We start from the raw sequence: 19,538 nt of genomic DNA, 5'->3' as shown, positions 1-19,538 counted from the left end.
CCCAAGTGTCCCAGCACCTTCTTGCCCTTGAGATATTTGTGACTATGTCCTCTCCAGAGTAGATTTACTGCTAACCTCTGACTCAGAGTTAGGAGACTTGGGAGCTCCCATAGTCTTGATGATAACTTGCTAAGTATGAGACTGTGACCAAAATAGTCACTTTAGTTCTCTTGGTCTCAGAGACCTCTTCCGTGAAAGGAGAAGACCAGCTAAATAGCAGTTGTTTTCAAACATTTTAGCTGTGGCCCCTTTCTTGAAGTAAAATCTTACACAGATTTCCACATATGAAACAGATAAAGTAGGTCTTCTCTGGCTGAAAAGGATGGAGGGCTCCCAGTCCCACTCATCAGTCTTTCCTCATCTCCAAAGGCAGTTTCTGAGCCCTGCAGAGAGCTCCTCACCCCTCAGTTCACTCCCATTTACCATCCCATAAGATGCGATCTAGGAAGCCATTTGGTTTTTGGCTTTCATTGGAACAACTCTTACTAAATAAAGTCTTCAACCACATTCTTAAACCTGAATTCAATAGTCACCTTTTGTTCTTTATTTTCTTGGCAATACATGACACTATTTACTATTTCTTCTAGAAACACTCTTTAATCTGGCTTCTGTAGCACACACTGCCTTGACTTTTCTTCTACTTCTCTGGCTGTTTCGTCTAAGTTACCTTTGGGATAATTATTTTTGTCTCTTATAAAGAGGCTTCCCTTACATTTCTACCTTTGGGTACTTTCATCAAGAGACTTACAGGACCATCTCATCCATCACAGGATTTCTGCTACCATCTACTTATTGATGATTTTCAAATTGACCTCCAGCCCAGGCTTCACACTTGGCATGGCTGTTCTAAAGACACTTCAAAGTCAACATATCAAAAGCTGTACTCCTTTCACTCCTCCCTCAAAACTATGTTCCCTAACTCAATGGATGACACCTTCAAACCAGAAACTTGAAAGTCTTCCTTGATCTCTGCTGACACCCAAGTCCCTGCCTACCATCCCTTCTTCCTCACTTCCTATACTCCTTAGTTCCTAAGTCTTGTTGATCCACTTCCATCCACTTTTCTCTAACCTCACCAACACTATCCTCTCTCACCCAGATTATAGCAACAGCTTCCAAACTAGTTTCACTACCTTCAGTCCTATATGAACAATCTATTTCCCACACAGCAGGCCAAGTGAACAGGCAAATCTGTTTCGGTCTCTTCCATGTTACTAAATACTGAGGGAGTTTCCTACTGTCCAAACTTCCCCATTCCTACTGTCCAAACTCATGTTCCCTCGTGACAGGGTCCCTGCCTACTTCCTCACTCTCAATGTCTCCTTCCCCATTTCTTCTCTTCACACTCTTGCGCTATAGCAGCACCGAGGTCACTGAGTTCCTCGAACAAATCATGCCTTTCCTTGCTCATGTCATATCTGCCTGAAAATTACTCCCTCACTTTTTGCTTGGCCCTGGGTTATCTATACTTCAGGACTCAGTCTGTTACTTCCTTTAAGAATATTTTCTGGTTTCTTAGCCTGAACAGGGCACCTCCTTTGTGCTCCCATCGTATCCAATACTGCTCTGTTTAATTGTCTATCTTCCCCCTGCAGGCTATACGGACCATGAAGGTAAGAGCTATGTCTTATTTTGTATCCTCAGTATCTCCCTACAGTATCTGGCACATGGAAGATGTGCAATTTTACTGTCAAATATTATTATGTAATGGATCTGAGATAAATGGAGCCTGGGAAGTAGGGCACAGGAGATAAGTAAACAAGGAAACATTCCAAGAAGGGGAGAGAGGGAAGCACAGGGCAGATACACAGACTTCTCACAGTCCCAGTGATGGGAAGTAATTTGGACCAAGTAAAGGAAACAGGTGGCAACAAGGAGCTCTTTAGAGAGAAGTCTAGTATCTTTATAATGGCAAGGTTCTCCACCACCAACTGAGTTAAGGCCGCAGCCTTCCTCCCTGTGGCAAATATCCCTACCAATGATCCTATGTCAGCTGGGTGGATTTTTGTCGGCTTTGATAATTAATGTCAATATCTTGAAGATTGGTCACTTCAACTCCATTGCCACCTACTCAATCTAGGTCACTATCTCTTCACCTGTGGCTCATATCTGGATTAATTGCTGTTTGCTCATATCTGGATTAATTGGTCTGTTTTTCTTCTTCAGTTTATCTCTTCTAGAGAACAAGAACGATCTCCCTTAAAACCTGGTAATACACTGTTCTAGTGCTCAAGAACAAGACTTCCGCTTTCCCCTACAGCAAACCTAAATACTGTGACCAAGCTTCTTGGCTCTTCACTCTTGTGACCACTATCATGCCTGTTCCCCACCATGTCTCCAATATGCTTTTCCCACTTCTGCAACTAGGTTTTATGATTGTGAGTCTTGGACTCAGAGCACATTCTAAAGTTAAAAGCAACTTTTGGGAAGGCATAAAATTCAGCAGTCCAAAACGAACAAACAAAAAAACAAAAAACCCTCCTTCTACATTAAAACGTTTACAAAGATAGAGCTTAGGCTGCACCTAGACTATATTTTCCTAATTCACTGATGATGTATCCTTCAGTATATGGTGTACAAGTCAAAATTGCCATCTATTGTTCCTTCTGATGATCTAGATGAGGCTTTTGCCCAGACAAAATTTGATTGCATCTATTCGTTTTTGTGGCAGAGTAATGCATTAGCCCAAAAGCTCAAAAGTTTCTGTGAAAGATACTTCTGGTGAAAAAGCAGAAATACAAGAGTTTGAGGGCAAGAGTAACAAAAAAAGGAAGGAAGGAAGGAAGGGAGGGAGGGAGGGAAAGAAGAAGGAAGGGAGGGAAGCTTATCAAGAACAAACCATGAGAGACTAATTGAGAGAATACGGACTCTGGGAAACAAACTGGGTTTTAGAAGGGAAGAAGGTGGGGGAATGAGTGGGCCTGGGGACGGGTATTAAGGAGGGCACAGGTTGCATGGAGCACTGGGTGTTATATGCAAACAATGAATCATGGAACAGTACACTAAAAACTAGTGATGAACTGTATGGTGACTAACATAACATAATAAAAAAGAGAGAAGGTTATCAAAATGATTATCAGATATGATGTTAAATAAAAACAGCAAAAAATCTCTTGGCAGAGTATAGTTAAATTAGGACATTAACAGATTTCCTTAGTGAAACTAAGAGTTATTATCAATCCTTTTATTTTTCCACGCTTTCCAAATTTTCCTCAAAATGCATAAATTTATTTTAAAAAGCAAGATAAAATTTAAAAATGTAGTAACATATAAAAGACAAACTCCTTGGGGGAAATGCTTGCTTATAATTAATTTTTCCACTCACACCATTTAGAAGTGAATGTCAAATTCTTACAACAATCAAGCCAAATAAAGTAAGTGTATCTCTCCCCCCAAATAATTAATGTGATATGGGACTTTCTCAATTTACCAGAATTCCTCTTTCTCTTCCTTTGGGCTTTGAATCTCTACTTCCAAAACTGTTAGTTTAGACCCAAGATCTTTACAGATATTTTCACTTGCAATTAAATTAGCAGGCGTAGTATTTCTCCCTACAGTAAAATGATTTAATTGTTCAAATTCTTGTGAAAGCTTCAAGACCTGTAAAGTAAGAAGACAAATATTCTATTTTGTATATTCTAATATATAATTATGACAAAGTACATTGAGTCTATTAAATGTTTAAATAATTATTGACAAATAACATAAATTGACATCCTATTTGAAGTCATCTTCTAATTTAACTTAATGCTTTGCTGTTGTTATGTAATCGAATCCATTTTTACCATAGGCACAAGGATGCATAAATCCGTGTGGTTTTAAAGAAGGGTATCTTTGGAGAAGGGAAGATAGAGGGAGAATGAAAAAGCAAATGCGGTACACCATGCTAATACTGGAGGACTGAAGGTACATGGGAATTCTTCGTACGATTTTTATAACTTTTCTGTAAGCCTGAATTTATTTCAGAATAAAAAGCTTTTTAAAAGAGGGAGCAAGGGAGAGCCAGATTACCAGGATAGTGATCTGAATCTCTTGTCTTTCCATTATATTCCTGTTGTCACAGTTCATCTTCTGTGTTGCACTGTCCAGAGATAGTTCATAAGACAAGATCCTTTAATTGTACAGCATGATGACAACCCTTTGCTGACAAGGTCCTCCAACAAAGCTTAGCTTAGGCTGTGCCCCATGTATCCCCCTTTCCAGGTAGCAAACCTCGTGTTCTGGACCTTTCCATTACTAGGTCATATACTGTTTGCTCCAAGTCCCAATCCCGCAGCAGCCTGCACCCTGCTTTCAGGATAACAACTTCACAGAGGATAAATGAGGCCTGGGCTTAGTCCTTCATTTCACATGTGCTATGAAAAATATAACCCAATATATTTTAGTTGTGTGTTCAAGCCTTCACTCCTCCCTACCTTTTTAATCAAGACAGCCAGGAGTAGTTAATAAGTGGGACTCCAGGAATCACCCTGCAGGCAACCTCTCCATCTAACTGTGGTCTGGTAGCCATTTTTATACTTGGGGAATGTATTGGGGGCAGGACATTTAAACATTTTCCTAATTCTAAGTATGAACCTGACCTTCAGTATAACTGGAAAAAAAATGCTTTGATTTGAAGATTTAAGGTTGAAGACACTTAAGTAAACTTTTGTTTGTTTTGTATTTCGGGGGGGTGGTAGTAAAGTACACATAACATAAAATTTACCATCTTAACCTTACACACTGAAGTGTGCCTTCAGTGGTATTAAATACATTCACAGGGTTATGTGACCATCACCATCAACCATCCCCAGAACTGTTCATCTTATAAAACAAACTCTATACCTATTAAACAATAACTCGCCCTCACCCCTCCCCCAGCCCCTGAAACTACCATTACACTTCTTGTCTTTATGATTTTGCCTTCTCTAAGTATCTCACATAATTGTAATCATACAGTGTGTGTGTTTTTGTGATGGTCTTATTTCATTTAGTGTGATGTCCTCAAGATTCGTCCATGTTGTAGCATCCTTCAGGATCTCCCTCCTCTTTTAAGGCTGAATAACTTTCCATTGTGTGTTACATACCACAATTTGCTTTTCTATTCATCCATCAATAAACACTTGGGTTACTTCCACATTTCAGCTATTGTGAATAGTGCTGCTATGAAAATGAGTGTGTAAATTACCTCTTCAAGGACCTACTTTCAATTCTTTTGGGTATATACCCAGATAGTGGAATTGCTGGATCATTTGGTATATCTATTTTTAAGTAAACCTTTTACATTATAATATGCACTCTAAAAATTAAAATGTTTGGAAACTGATCTAAAGTAAAGAATTAACAGCGTAATCCTAAGAGTGAAGACTGAAGTCTATTCAGAGATGCAGATTGGCTTATAACCTACACAATATGGTAATTTATTCTATAAATTATATAATTATATATATATGTAATTATGTGAGTAAAAGATATGCCAATTTCCAAGTCATCTTTTCATGAAAATTAATTTCCTTTTATCTTATCCTAATAAAAGATAAAGTAAAACACTGAACATTTAAAGAATTAATTCAGTCTCACCTTTGTTTCTAATTCAGAGTTCTCTCTTTGTAGCTGGTTATATTTTACTAAAAAATGGTCTCCATTTTCTGACGCCCCTGGAATACTTTGAATTTCATTGTAAAGGTATATAAGTTCTGACTTTGATTTTTGCAATCCCTGATTAAGAAATAAAAATATTTAATAAAATAAAATAAGACTTTCCCATAAAAGGTATAATACTTCTAAATAGGAATCTTAGAATTTCTTTTGTTGTTTTAAATATTCCAACTTATTCTTCTGGCAGAACTACTTTCTTAATAATTAAAGTTTACCTAAATCAATTAATTAAACTGAGCATTCCTAGTTTCTATCATTCACAGGTTGAAGGACGGGGTTTCTAGAGTCATTCCTACTTTCAGCAAGGCTTCTAGAGAGGTAAATTCTTCAGCCACTCCTGCATTAGTTATATTACCTGTTTTAAAATATATCTTTTTTTTTAAGTTACCTTTTACAGAACAACCATGCCTTTAATTTTGTGACAACCCCATGCAGTCCCGTTACTGATACAGGCTCAGAGAGTGTAAGTGGCCTGCCTAAGTTCACATAGCTAGGAAGTGGTAAAGCTAAGATTCACCTGTCTGACCAACTTCAAACTCTGTGTTCTTAACTACAGAGTATGCTGCCTTACTTAATAAAGTATATTCAGTGACTTAATCAACTCTGATTTTTTTTCTATATCTGTGAGAGAAAACATTTCACTTATATGTAGATTCTTATCAAATTTCTACACTGATGATATGGAATATACATTTTGGGACCTGAGAATCTGTGGTACCCTATGAAGGGAACAGGTGATATGAAATTTACTTTAGGAGAGGAGTTACTTGGTATTTTCCCAAAGCCTTGAGATCAGAAAGGGAAGACAGTGTTGATGAGGAAGGTGTGGGGCAAAAAGGAGAGAAAATGGAGAGTGGCCACCCAAAACCACCAGAAGAGGGCAAGTGGCATCAGTTTCCTGCCTCATTGCATTGAAAATTCCTGTAGGTCATCAGGATGGGATTTGGGGCGTTGCACAGGCTGTCACCCACCCTGCAAACTGATTAAGTGTCACCATCCTCTAAATTGGTGATCTAGACTTCCATGGACTCACATCCAGGTCTCTCTTCCAAATATAGGCTAGTTGTCTCCTGACAGACCTTTCCAAGATGCTGGGACAAGCACTTAAAAGGAGAGACAAGTCCATGACTCTATGACCACCATAATAATCAAACACCTGCTACTTCAAGCCCCTCTTTGGCTGGTGCTGGAACTCAGCTTGTGGAAAGGACACTCACCCCATTATTACTAACAGAAACATGTATTCTATAGCTACGATTTAGTTGAAAACCAAAATAAATGGTAACATGAAATCTCTAAAGTAGGAATGCAAAAAGAGGGAAATAACATCCTGAGTGGCAAAATACCTCACTTTCAACTTTCAAAGCCTTCTGTATAGTAGTAAAATCAGATGCCAATTGCCTTCTCCTTTCTTCTGACAACTCACTTTCAAATATTTCAATTTTTTCTTGGCTCATTTTCAAACTCTGCAAAAAGCATTTTACATAATTAATTCTATATACAATGATCATGTTTAAATTAAATCATGTGTAGATTCTGATAATAGTAATTTCCTGCCTAACTCAATTATAAAGTCATCTAGGGGAGATATGAAGCTGGGAAAAGTAATTCATGGTACCATAGCTCATAAGAGACATTTTTCTCTCTAAGCCTCTTCCTCAATTGTAAGATGGAGCTGATACTGTTCTATTATATACATTATAACCATCAGAGTAGGAATGAAGTGAGATTTTGAAAGTATTTTGTTAAGCAGCTATCAGATATAAAATCTTGTTAAAATCTTTCCAGATTAATTGATAATAATAATTGCAATAATAATGAAAGTAATTACTAGTTAGTACTTGCCATGTGTCAGACATCATGATACATGCTTTACTTGCATTATCTCATTTTGTTTTCCAGGACCCCTACGAAATTGGAATATATATATATGTATATATATATATATATATAAAATATATATAAATATGGTTAAGTTATAGACTATATAATATATTATATAAATATTTATGTAAAGTCAATAATATATAAATATAATTAAGTTATATGATATATTTATATAAACATAAGGTTATATAATATATAAACATAATTAAGTTATATTCTATATATAATATATAATTATATATATAATTATATATATATTTATATATAATATATAAATATATATTATATATATATATTTTTTTAAACAGAGAACAGAGGTGAGGCTCAGCTATATTAGATATTTTTCCCAAGATCAGCACTGGGATTCAAACCAAATTTAACTTATAAGCCCTTACTTTTAGTATCTACTCTATTTGAACTTACCAAAGCATATTTTCTCTTGTTACAAAAACCTAGTAGGAAATTAAGTTGAGGCCAAAATGCAATTTGGTGGCTACAGACTGAGAACTGAGCCAGTTCTCATATTACTGCCATCAAGCTGTGGACCCTTCTTGTTGGTCAGAGCACACCTGTCAGGTGAGCTAACTACTCCTTTGTACCACCCCACTAGGGAGCAGCATGAAATGGATAGGTCTCTACTCTCCCACTTGGGAAACCAAGAATGATTTGTGGGGAAAAAAAGTCTTACTGGTCTTGTTCTATTTACCAACAGCGGAAAACTGAGTCTGTTACTTAACTTAGACTCAGTTTTGTCATCAGAAAAATGAGGACAATGATCCCTATGCACATGTGGGCACCTCACTTACAGCGATGCTCTGTAAATGGTGGTTTGTGTTATTGGGTTGTTCTGAATTTTCACGTTTACTCAGTTGCAAGGCAGTACCTTTAAATACGCTTCCAATTTCAACACACTAGTCTATCCCAAATATATTTTACAGGGCTCCTTCCTAACCTGTAACAGTGATTACAATCACAAGATGTAGGTTTACCATTCCTGCAGGTGTATTTTCTCCCTTTGCCTATATTCAGCTATCCTTAAGCAACCTTATGGAGTGTGCCGCAACTGAATTAGCAGCTGTCACTGGAAATGACCTTTTTATGTCTTACCTCATTTAAATCTTGTACTTGCACTGTCTCTTGACTTTCCATACAGGGTTCTCTGCTGTTTTCCTATATTACTGATAACTCAGGCTCTAAGAGGGAAGTCTTAAGCCAAATAAATCATCAGTTAAAATACATACATACATGTGTTATTCTAAAAAAAAAAAAAAAGAAAGAAAAATAAGCTATAGTTTTTAAGCATCCTTCCCTGAAGATACAACTTGAAAACTTTCTGTACCAACAAGTTTCACCTCCTGTTTGGTCTTGGATCCTTTGAAGAGTGGCTTTATGAAGTGTTCGAGCCCTCACTGCTGTTTGGCAGCTGAACCAAAGGAACCAAGTGTTAGAAGAATATACTACAGGATCTTCATTGTCCTGATATAAGTTGCTAATGTGCCCCCCCCTTTTTTTTCACTTTTGAAAAGTTAACATTTCATTGTAGATTTGGCCCAATAACAAAACTATAGGCAAAGGAAGCTTCTGAGTATTTAGATGTAATTTAGAAATAGAAGACACCAACACTGATATTACTTTTTCTTTCAACAGAATCTTCAATTAAGTTTTTAGTTTAATTCAGAGACAAAAACACTCATTCACTTAAGCTGAATAGGAAAGCATTGATCCACCAGAGTTCTACCCTAATTAAATTTTGGAGAAAAGTATTCTGGGGCTTTGCTGGTCCTTCTGGATTCATATTTACTGCCAGATATGTATTAAATTAACCAACAGGTTTTTTAAAAATTAATTTCTTAGTTTATTATTAATAAACTAATATTTATTAATATTAGTAAATATTTATTATTATTGATTATCAGTAATCTACCTTTCTCGTGTTTAATAGGAAGAGATGGGTTAGAAAGAATGGGACAGGCAACAGTAAAAATGGATGCTGAAACCCCAGTGTAACTTTTACAACTCCTCCTGTCTGGGGGTATAGAAAAAAGACATGGTTAAGAATTAGGTCGACTTCCTAGCAGGACTGGGCAAGGACATAGGAGAGGGTAAAGTTTTCCCTCAGGACAGCTTCTCCCCTTCACCTGATAGACGTTTGTCCTGATAGTCGTTTCTGCAGGTCCACAGATGAATGCTGATGCATTCAGCACCCAAAGCCAGAATCTCCTTGGCTCCACCCTATATCACCTGAGATGCTTCAGTGCCAAGTGCGAGAACCATTTCAACCCTTAAAAATGAAAACTCCCATCATTTCCTTCGTGTTTTCCTTTGTGTAATTCAGTATAAGAACATCATGTATTTTAATGTTATATTTAAAAGATAGCTTTTCAAAAGAATATATATATGAAATTTAACATAATTTGTGGCATATTAATGATGGTTATGCATTTAGGCAACGTGTGTCCTTTGTGTACTACATGGTGACCAAAGTTTAAAGCAGAAAAAGGCAGCAGAGGGGCAGCAAATACTGTAAGAAATGAGCAGTGGGAGAAAGAGAGCTCTGGGTAGCTGATGGGTGCCTACCTCACCTGTCAGGCAGCAGTAAGCAAAGAGAAGCAACCAGGTTTGCTAGGGAATTGCCCCATTGGCAAGGGGTAGCCACCAACGACTCTGGAGAAAGGTGTAACAGCTCAGAATTTTCCACTTTCAGGGTTCTACTGCCCCAAAGGTGGGGACCATCTAATGCTCTGAAGCAAACTGTGCCTCCCAGGCACAGTTTGACAAGTGCTACTACCATCCCCACCACATGCCTGCACTCTGCCCACGCCCTCTCACAGGCACAGTCCATGGGGGTGGCAGGTGCAGGCAGTGGGCAGGATGGAACATACGCAGTCACCACCTCCAGGTGGACGTGATTTATGTGCTCAGTGTGGAGTATATTGTAACCCCCAGGAGGTATAATTAATCCCCTATATAAACCCTCCATAAATCCTCATTAGAGTTGACATGATATGTTGTGATGAGCCCTGGGTGTTATATGCAACTAATGAATCATTGAATAGTACATCAAAAACTAATGATGTACTATATGTCAGCTAATTGAACATAAAAAAGGGTTGATCTGATGTACATAATCAGCTCTAAGTCCAGACTAAACCCAGAACAACTCCTAGCTCTGCCTCTCACTTTGTTCAAGTCCCTTTAAGTTCTCTCAACCATGAAATGGGAATAGCCCTACTTACCTTGAGGAGGGCTGTTACAAGGATTATTGGGATTATGTAAACATGTCATGGCATATGAGAGATGCTCAATATATTGTGGCTATTATAATTTCTTTTAAAATTTAATTTATTTATTTGACAGAAAGAGAAAGAGAGAGCATAAGCAGAGTGAGTGGCAGGCAGAGGGAGTTGAGCAGGGAGCCCTACGTGGGACTCCATCCCAGGACTCTGGGATCATGACCAGAGCCGGAGGCAGATGCTGAACTGACCGTGCCACCCAGGCACCCCAGCTATTATCATTCTTATCAGATACCTAGAATTTCTTCTTTTCAAGCATTTTCCCTGAGAATATGCATGTTAGCAGCATTAAAATGATCTAATTAGTGGTAAATCTTACATACAGAAATAGGTAAGGAATACAGGTTATTGTCTTGAGGAGCCTGCACAATTTAAGGGATTGGTTTTCTAAATTATTTATCTTTTTACAGTCATCCCCTCCAATTTATTTTCAAAAGAATTCTTATGGGAAAACTGTCTACAGGGAGCCCAGAAATGGAGGCTTCTCTGGTTGATGTGGAGGCAGAAGACCTAGAACTCTGCATCTGTGGAACATCAAGGATCCTTAAAACAGTTTGAAAATCACAGTGGCAAAAACATGGGTTTTGTAGTCAGTTGCAATTTGAAATCTTCAGGGAACCTGGGTGGCTCAGTTAGTTAAGCATCTGCCTTTGGCTCAGGTTTTATCCCAATGTCCTAGGATCAAGCCCCACATAGGGTTCTCTGCTCAGCAGGGAGCCTGGGTCTCTCTCTCCCTCTGCCTGCTGCCCCTACCCCTGCTTGCGCCCTCAATATCTCTCTCTGTATAAAAGAAAGGAAGAGAGGTGCCTGAGTAGCTCAGTGGGTTAAAGCCTCTGCCTTTGGCTCAGGTCATGGTCTCAGGGTCCTGGGATCAAGCCCCACCCACATGGGGCTCTCTGCTTGGCAGGGAACCTGCTTCCTCCTCTCTCTCTCTGCCTGCCTCTCTGATTACTTGTGATCTGTCTGTCAAATAAATAAAAATCTTTAAAAAAAAAAAAGGAAGAAAGAAATAAATTTGAAATCTTTACATTTATGAATTTGTGATCTTTGTTTCCTCACCTATGCAGGGAGGTGAATGATACCTATCTCCCAGAATTTTCTGTTAACATTAAATGAATTATATCAAACCCACAGCAGAGTCATTAAAATACTGTGTAGGCACTGAAATCTTAGTTTCCATCCTCTAACTTCCTTTTTGTAGGGAACAGAAAGTAAAGTAGTAAGAGACCAGGAATGATTGCATGAAGCACCCACACACTCACTAAAAAGCTGAAGATCCATGCTGAGGGAAGCATGGCCTTGCATCAAGATCTGAAACTCCTAACCTACTGATTACAGCACTCAGTTCACTCAATTCCATAGCTGAGAATGAGCCCTTAGTGAATACCTAGTGATATTTCCATTGCTTGGTGCTAAACTTGATGGAGAAAGCTTGAGTCTTTTTCTTCATGGAAGATCAAGAGATCAGAGAGAACTCTGATCATAAAAATCTATTCAGTATTATTTTAGAAATCACATATTTCAAGTCTTGATGACAAAGTAAAGAAAGCAGCCTAGAGGACTGAGATTACACAAAGAAAAAACTTCTGGTATTTAAAATTAAACATGAGAGGGATATGTATGATCTTTTCTAAACATGTTTTAAAATATGACATATACTCATTTATTCAGAATGTCATAGATGACATCTATCATAGAGGGAGGTGGATTAACCAGTCACTCTCCAAGGATCTTTTCTACCATCGAAAATTCTGTGACACAGAGAGCCACATGGCAGTGTACCACTGGTAGGTATCTCTCCCTTCAGGGAAGAACTTGGCACACTCTTCCCAGGTAACCTCCAATGAATGACTAAGCATGGTAGGGATAGTAAGACCTATCCATTTCTGGTTAATGTGGAATTCCTTCACAGGTTATCACTGTGCCAAAGCCCTATTGGTCTGAATGAGACTTCTTAGAGTTACACCACAGTCTGAGGCTCTTCCTATCCAATCTTCCTTCCTTCTCCCTTTTTAATGGGTATCAGACCTGCACCATGAGCTTAAAGGCTTTGCTAATCCACAGCTGCCATTCCCTTGATCCTTCTCAGGTACCACCCCGAATAACTCTCTTGTAATTCTAGGTTTGTTTTGGTCCTTTCCCAGATCAGCCTCCTCCCAATGGATATATGGGTAACTGAAGAAGGAATGAGTCACAGACATGGTCACCATCAAAGACAAAAGAAAATGATAGCTTGGTTGAAGACATGAATATAAACATCCAAGAAGTGCACTGAACTACAAGAAGGATTAAATCAAAGAGACCCACACTGAGACGTATTATAAACTGGCCACTGAAAGCAAAAGATAAAGAGATAATCTTGAATGCAGCAAGAGAGAAGTGACTTGTCATTTATAGGAGATCCTCAGTAACAGTACCAGCAGATTTCTCATCTGTAACTTTGGAGGCCAGAAGGCAGTGGGCTGATATATTAAAAATGCTAAAAGAAAAAAAAAAAAAAAAAAACCTGTCAGCCTAGAATTCTATAACTAGCAAAACTGTCCTTTCAAGAGTGAGAATGAAAGTAAGACATTCATAGATAAACAAGACCTGAGGGAGTTTGTCACTGCTAGACCCACCCTGTGAGAAATCCTAAAAGGAGTCCTGCAGGTTGAAATAAAAAGATACCAGACAGTAACTCAAAGCCATATGAAGAGAAACATCTCAGTAAAAGTAAATATATGGACAATGATAAAAGCTAGTGTTATAGTAACAGTGGTTTAAAACTCCAATTTTGTTCTCCACATGACTTAAGAGATTGGTATATTGCTTTAAAAATTATTATTACCCTAAAACCTAATATTATTGGAACTTTCACTCTAATTCTATAATTAAGCTTCTATGTAATTTAAGAGACTAAAACATTTTAAAAAGCAATTATTAATTAATGCTTTTGGATACACAATATATAAAGATGTAATTTTGTGGGGCACCTGGGTGGCTCAGTTGTTAAGCCTCTGCCTTCAGCTCAGGTCATGATCCCAAAATTCTGGGATCAAGCTCTGTGTCGGGCTTCCTGCTCAGTGGGAAGCCTCCTTCTCTCTCTCCCACTCCCCCTTATTGTGTTCCCTCTCTCACATTCTGTCTCTCTGTCAAATAAATTTTTTATAAATCTTTCAAAAATTCTCAAAAAAAGATGTAATTTTGTGATGTCAATTACTGAGAACAAAGCTGTAAATGAGCAAAGTTTTTGCATATTATCAAAGTTGAACTGACATAAATTCAAATTAAAGTATTATAACTTTAGCATGTTAAATGCAATCCCTATGGTAACTGCAAAGAAAATAGTTACAGAACATACTCAAAAGGGAATAAAAAGGAATTAAAATGTTTTATTACAAAAAAAATCAACTATATACAAGAGAGACACTTAAGCAGGAAATGAGGAAAACAAAAAGCTATATGGTACATAGAAACAAATGATGAAATGACAGAAGTCCTACTTTAATAATTACTTTAAATGTAATGTAATCTCTCAATAAAAACACAACATGGTTCAACCATATACTGTCCACAGAAGATTCACTTCAGATCCAAAGATGCAAAGAAGGGGCAAGCAAAAGTATGCAAATAGTAGCCAAATAGGGCAAAGCTAGTAAAACTAATATCAGACAAAATAGATTTTAAATCAAAAAATATTACAAGAGACAAAGAAGGGCATTATATATTAATAAAAGTTTCAATACAGCAATAAGATATAACAGTACTTAATCACTGACCAAAATATATAAGGCAAAATTGGCCAAATTAAAAGAAGATGTAGACATTTCTACAATGAGTTGGAAACTTCGATATCCCACTTTCAATAATGGATGGAACAGATATAAGAGAATTAAGGAAATAGAGGACTTGAACAACATAATAAATCAACAATATCTAACAGACATATATAGGACACTCTATTCAATGACAGCAAAATACTCTTCCCAAGTACACACAGGACACTCTCCAGGATAGACCATATTTTAGGCGATAGACCAAGTCTTAATAGATACAAAATGTCTTCTCCAACTACAGTAGGATGGAGACAGATTTAATAACAGAAGGAAATTTAATAACAGAAGGAAAACTGGAAATTTCATATATACATATATATGTATACAGATATATATGGAAATTAAACAACTACTCTTTTTAAAAGATTTTATTTACTTATTTGACAGACAGAGATCACAAGTAGGCAGAGAGGCAGGCAGAGACAGAGAGAGGGGGAAGCAGGCCCTCCACCGAGCAGAGAGCCCGATGTGGGGCTCAATCCCAGGACCCCGGGACCACAACCAGAGCTGAAGGCAGAGGCCCTAACCCACTGAGGCACCCAGGCACCCCTAAACAACTACTCTTAAACAACCAATGGATAAAGAAGAAATCACAAGAGAGATCAGGAAATATCCAGAGATGAATAAAAATAAATTATGAAACTACAACATTCAAAACTTAGGGGACATAATGAAAGATGTGCTAAGGGGGACATTTATAGCTATAAATGCTTATATTAAAGAATGAGAAAGAACTGAAATCAACAACCTAATTTTATGATTTAAAGAAGTATAAAAAGAACAACAAACTAAGTTCAAACACAGCAAAAAGAAATAATAAGAGTCAGAGCACAGATAAAATATAGAAAAACAATACAGAAAATCAGTGAAACCAGAAGTTGGTTCTTTGAAAAGATCAAAATTGACAAACCTTTAGCTTGAATGACTAAGAAAAAAAGAGAAGACTCAAAATACTAACATAAAAGTTAAGAATGCATTCTTACGAATTTTACAGATAAAAAAGCATAGAAGAAAGTACGTTGAACAATTGTACACCAATAAACTGGATAACCTACATGAAATGGACAAATTCCTAGAAACACAAAACTAACAAAGACCAGGGATACAGGGGCGCCTGGGTGGCTCAGTGGGTTAAGCCTCTGCCTTCAGCTCAGGTCATGATCTCAGGGTCCTGGGATAGAGGCTCACATTGGGCTCTCTGCTCGGTGGGGAGCCTGCTTCCCCCCCCCCCTGCTTGTCTCTCTGCCTGCTTGTTATCTCTCTCTCTATCAAATAAATAAATAAAATCTTAAAAAAAAAAATCTGTACCCCAATGTTTATAGCAGCAATGGCCACGGTCGCCAAACTATGGAAAGAACCAAGATGCCCTTCAACGGATGAATGGATAAGGAAGATGTGGTCCATATACACTATGGAATATTATGCCTCCATCAGAAAGGACAAATACCCAACTTTTGTAGCAACATGGATGGGACTGGAAGAGATTATGCTGAGTGAAATAAGTCAAGCAGAGAGAGTCAATTATCATATGGTTTCACTTATTTGTGGAGCATAACAAATATCATGGAGGACAAGGGGTGTTAGGGAGGAGAAGGGAGTTGGGGTAAATTGGAAGGGGAGGTGAATCATGAGAGACTATGGACTCAGAAAAACAATCTGAGGGGTTTGAAGTGGCAGGGTGTGGGAGGTTGGGGTACCAGGTGGTGGGTATTATAGAGGGCACGGATTGCATGGGGCACTGGGTGTGGTGAAAAATAATGAATACTGTTTTTCTGAAAATAAATTAATTAATTTAAAAAAATTTTTTAAAAATCTTAAAAAAAAAAAAAGACCACGGATACATATGTGGTTCAATCAGTTAGTTGTCTGCCTTCAGCTCAGGTCATGATCCCAGGGTCCTGAAATCAAGTCCCACATCAGACTCTTTGCTCAGCGGGAAGTCTGCTTCTCCCTCTGCCTGCTGCTCCCCCTGCTTGTTATCTTTCTCTCTAGCAAATAAATAAGTAAAACCTTAAAAAAATAAAAAAGAATCATGCTATAACTAGTAGGATACTGATTCAGTAATCAAAAAGCTCAGGTACAAAGAAGAGCCCAGGCCTGATGGCCTCACTGGTAAATTCTACCAAACATTCAAAACAGAATGAACACCAATCCTTCTCAAACTTTTCCCAAAACTTGAGAGGGAAGTAACACTTTATAAATCATCCTGTGGGGCCAGCTTACCCTGACATGAAAGTCGGACAAAGATACAAAATGGAAGAAAAAACTACAGACTAGTATCCTTTATGAGCATTGAAGCAAAAATTCTCAACAAAATATTATCAAATTTAACACCATATAAGAAGGGTTATACACCATGACCAAGTGAAATCTAGTCCTGAAATTTAAGTATGGTTCAACATACAGAAGTCAAGCAATGTAATATACCACATTAAAAGTATGAAGGAACATTGACATGATCATCTCAATTGATGCAGAAAATGCATTTGACAGAATCCAACACCCTTTCATGATTTAAAAAAACATGAAATAAACTAGGAATAGAAGAAAACTATCTCAACATAATAAGAAATTTTTAAGAAACTTACAGGGAACACCATATTCAATGGTCAAGGATTAAATGCTTTTCCTTTAAGATCAGGAACAAATCTTTCACCACTTCTATTCAATGTAGTATTGGAAATTCTAGTCAGAGCAATTAAGCAAGGAAAAGAAATACATTCAAATTAGAAAGGAAGAAGTAAAATTATTTCTATTTGCAGACGATATTATCTTATGTAGAAAACCTTAAAGATTCTACAAACAGTTAGACATTAACAAATGAATTTACCAAGTAACAAGATACAAAATCAACACACTTTTACACACTAACAACAAGGCAATCTGAAAAGGAAATTGCAAAAACACTTCCATTTATAGTAGCATCAAAAAGAATAAAATAGTTAGGAATCAACTTAACCAAGGAGATGAAAGACTTGTACAATGAAAACTATAAGACATTGCTGAAAAAATTAAAGAAAACAAACAGAAACATATTCCACATTCATGAATCAGAAGACTTAACATTGTTAAGATGTCAATACTACCCAAAAGATCTACAGATTCAATGAAATTCCTATCAAAATCCCAATATAATTTTTGCAGAAATAGAAAAACCCATCCTAAAATCCATATGGAATCTCAAGGTATGCTGAAATCATCTTGGAAAAGAATAAAGCTTCAGGACTCATATTTCCAGATTTTAAAATTTACTACAAAGCCAGAGTAGTCAAAATAGTGTGGTATAGGCAGAGACACAGACATATAGAACAATGAAATAGAATACTGAGACCAAAAATTAACCTTCATGTATATGCTCAAAAGATTTCTGACAAGTGTGCCAAGACCATTCAATGGGAAAAGGCCAGGCTTTTCAACAAATGATGCTGGAATAACTGAATATCCATATGTAAAAGAAGGAAGTTGTACCTTAACAGCAAATATAAAGGTTAACTCAAAATGAATCAAAGATTTAAGTGTAAGTCTTAAAACTGTAAAACTCATAGAAGAAAAAAATGGGAAAAGCTTTACAACATTGGATTTGGCAATGACTTCTTGGGTATGATATAAAAAGCACAGACAATAAAACAAGAAATGGACAAACTGGACTTCATGAAATTTAGAATTTTTTGTGCATCAATACAGTGAAAAGGAAACCTATGGAATGGAATAAGATTTTCAAGTTATATATTGATAAGGGATTCATATAATAAAAATAAGTAAAGAGTTCCTAAAACTCAACAACATAAAAACAACATGAGTTAAAAATAGGCAAAGGAGGGGAACACCTCAGTGGCTCAGTCAGTTAAGCATCTCTCTTCCCCTCAGGTTGTGATCCCAGGGTCCTGGGATTGAGTCCCACACTGGGCTCTTTGCTCAGCAGGGAGCCTGCTTCTCCCTCTGCCTGTGGCTCCACCTGCTTGTGCCTGCTCTCTCTCTCTCTCTCTCTCTCTCTCTGAGAAACAAATAAAAAATTCTTAAAAAAAAAATAGTCAAAGGACTTGAATAGGTATTTCTCCAGTGATGACATATGAAAAGTCAATGAGCACATGAAAAGATGCTTAACATCATTAATTATTATGTAAATGCAACTCGGACCACAGTGAGAAACCACCCTGCATCCATTAGGATAGCTTGCACCAAAAATAGAAAATAAAAAGTGTTGATGATGATATGGAGAAACTGGAACCCTTGTGTACTGTCAGTGAGAATGTAAAATGGTGCAGTCATTATGCAAAATGGTAAAATGGTTCTTCAATAAAATGAAAGAGAATTACCATATGATCCAGCAGTTCTACATCTAGGTATATACCCAAAGGAATTGAAAGCAGGGACTTGAACAGATATTTGCATACTCATGCCCATAGCAGTAAACACACAACCAAAAGGCTGAAGCAAGTCACGTATCCCTTGAGGGATGAATAGATACACAGAATGTGGACTATACAATGGAATATTATTCAGCCTTAAATTGGAAGGAAATTCTGACATATGCTGCAATGTGGATGAAACTTGAAGACATTAGCTGCTTGAAATGTGAATCAGAAAAGGACAAATAGTATATGATTCCCCTTTTATGAGGTACTTGGAGTAGTCAAAATCATAGAGATAGAAAATAGAATGGTGGTTGCCAGTGCCTGGGAGAAAGGCAGAAGGGGAGTTACTGCTTAATGAATATAGAGTTTTAGTTTTACAAGATGAAGGGAGTTCTGGAGGTGGATATCAGTAATGGTTACACAACAATATGAACGTGCTACCACCACTGAACTGCACACTTAAAAGCAGTTAAAATGAGGGGCACCTGGGTGGCTCAGTGGATTGAGCATCTGACTCGATTTCAGCTTAAGCCATGATCTTAGGGTTGTGA

General features: G+C 37.3%; 1 protein-coding gene and 1 long non-coding RNA gene across 4 annotated transcripts in view; one reads left to right on the top strand and one right to left on the bottom strand.

The window, feature by feature from the left end:
• Positions 1 to 19,538, bottom strand: part of CCDC30 (coiled-coil domain containing 30) — a 115,892-nt gene that overhangs the window by 53,542 nt on the left and 42,812 nt on the right. Inside the window, exons 1-5 of one of the 3 annotated variants that reach the window (XM_045064334.1) lie at positions 10,107 to 10,344; positions 8,632 to 8,779; positions 6,984 to 7,103; positions 5,560 to 5,697; positions 3,431 to 3,600 (exon numbers count right to left, since the gene is read on the bottom strand). The exons of the other annotated variants lie outside the window; for them this stretch is intronic. Of the exons in view, the coding sequence (XP_044920269.1) occupies positions 3,431 to 3,600; positions 5,560 to 5,697; positions 6,984 to 7,103; positions 8,632 to 8,673 (470 nt within the window). The 5' untranslated portion in view covers positions 8,674 to 8,779; positions 10,107 to 10,344. Of the gene's footprint in view, positions 1 to 3,430; positions 3,601 to 5,559; positions 5,698 to 6,983; positions 7,104 to 8,631; positions 8,780 to 10,106; positions 10,345 to 19,538 lie in introns of those variants that run through there. 3 annotated transcript variants of the gene reach the window in all.
• On the top strand, positions 1,323 to 13,755 carry LOC106003654. The gene is made up of 3 exons (XR_001176263.2): positions 1,323 to 1,613; positions 3,791 to 3,906; positions 12,962 to 13,755. It is a non-coding gene; the product is annotated as an uncharacterized LOC106003654 (long non-coding RNA).

This window comes from Mustela putorius, unplaced genomic scaffold (genome assembly GCF_011764305.1).
Source record: "Mustela putorius furo isolate JIRA1106 unplaced genomic scaffold, ASM1176430v1.1 tig00003853_pilon_pilon_pilon, whole genome shotgun sequence".
Classification (NCBI taxonomy): Eukaryota; Metazoa; Chordata; class Mammalia; order Carnivora; family Mustelidae; genus Mustela; species Mustela putorius.
Note: the sequence above shows the minus strand (reverse complement) of the source record. Positions and strands in the feature narration are given on the sequence as shown.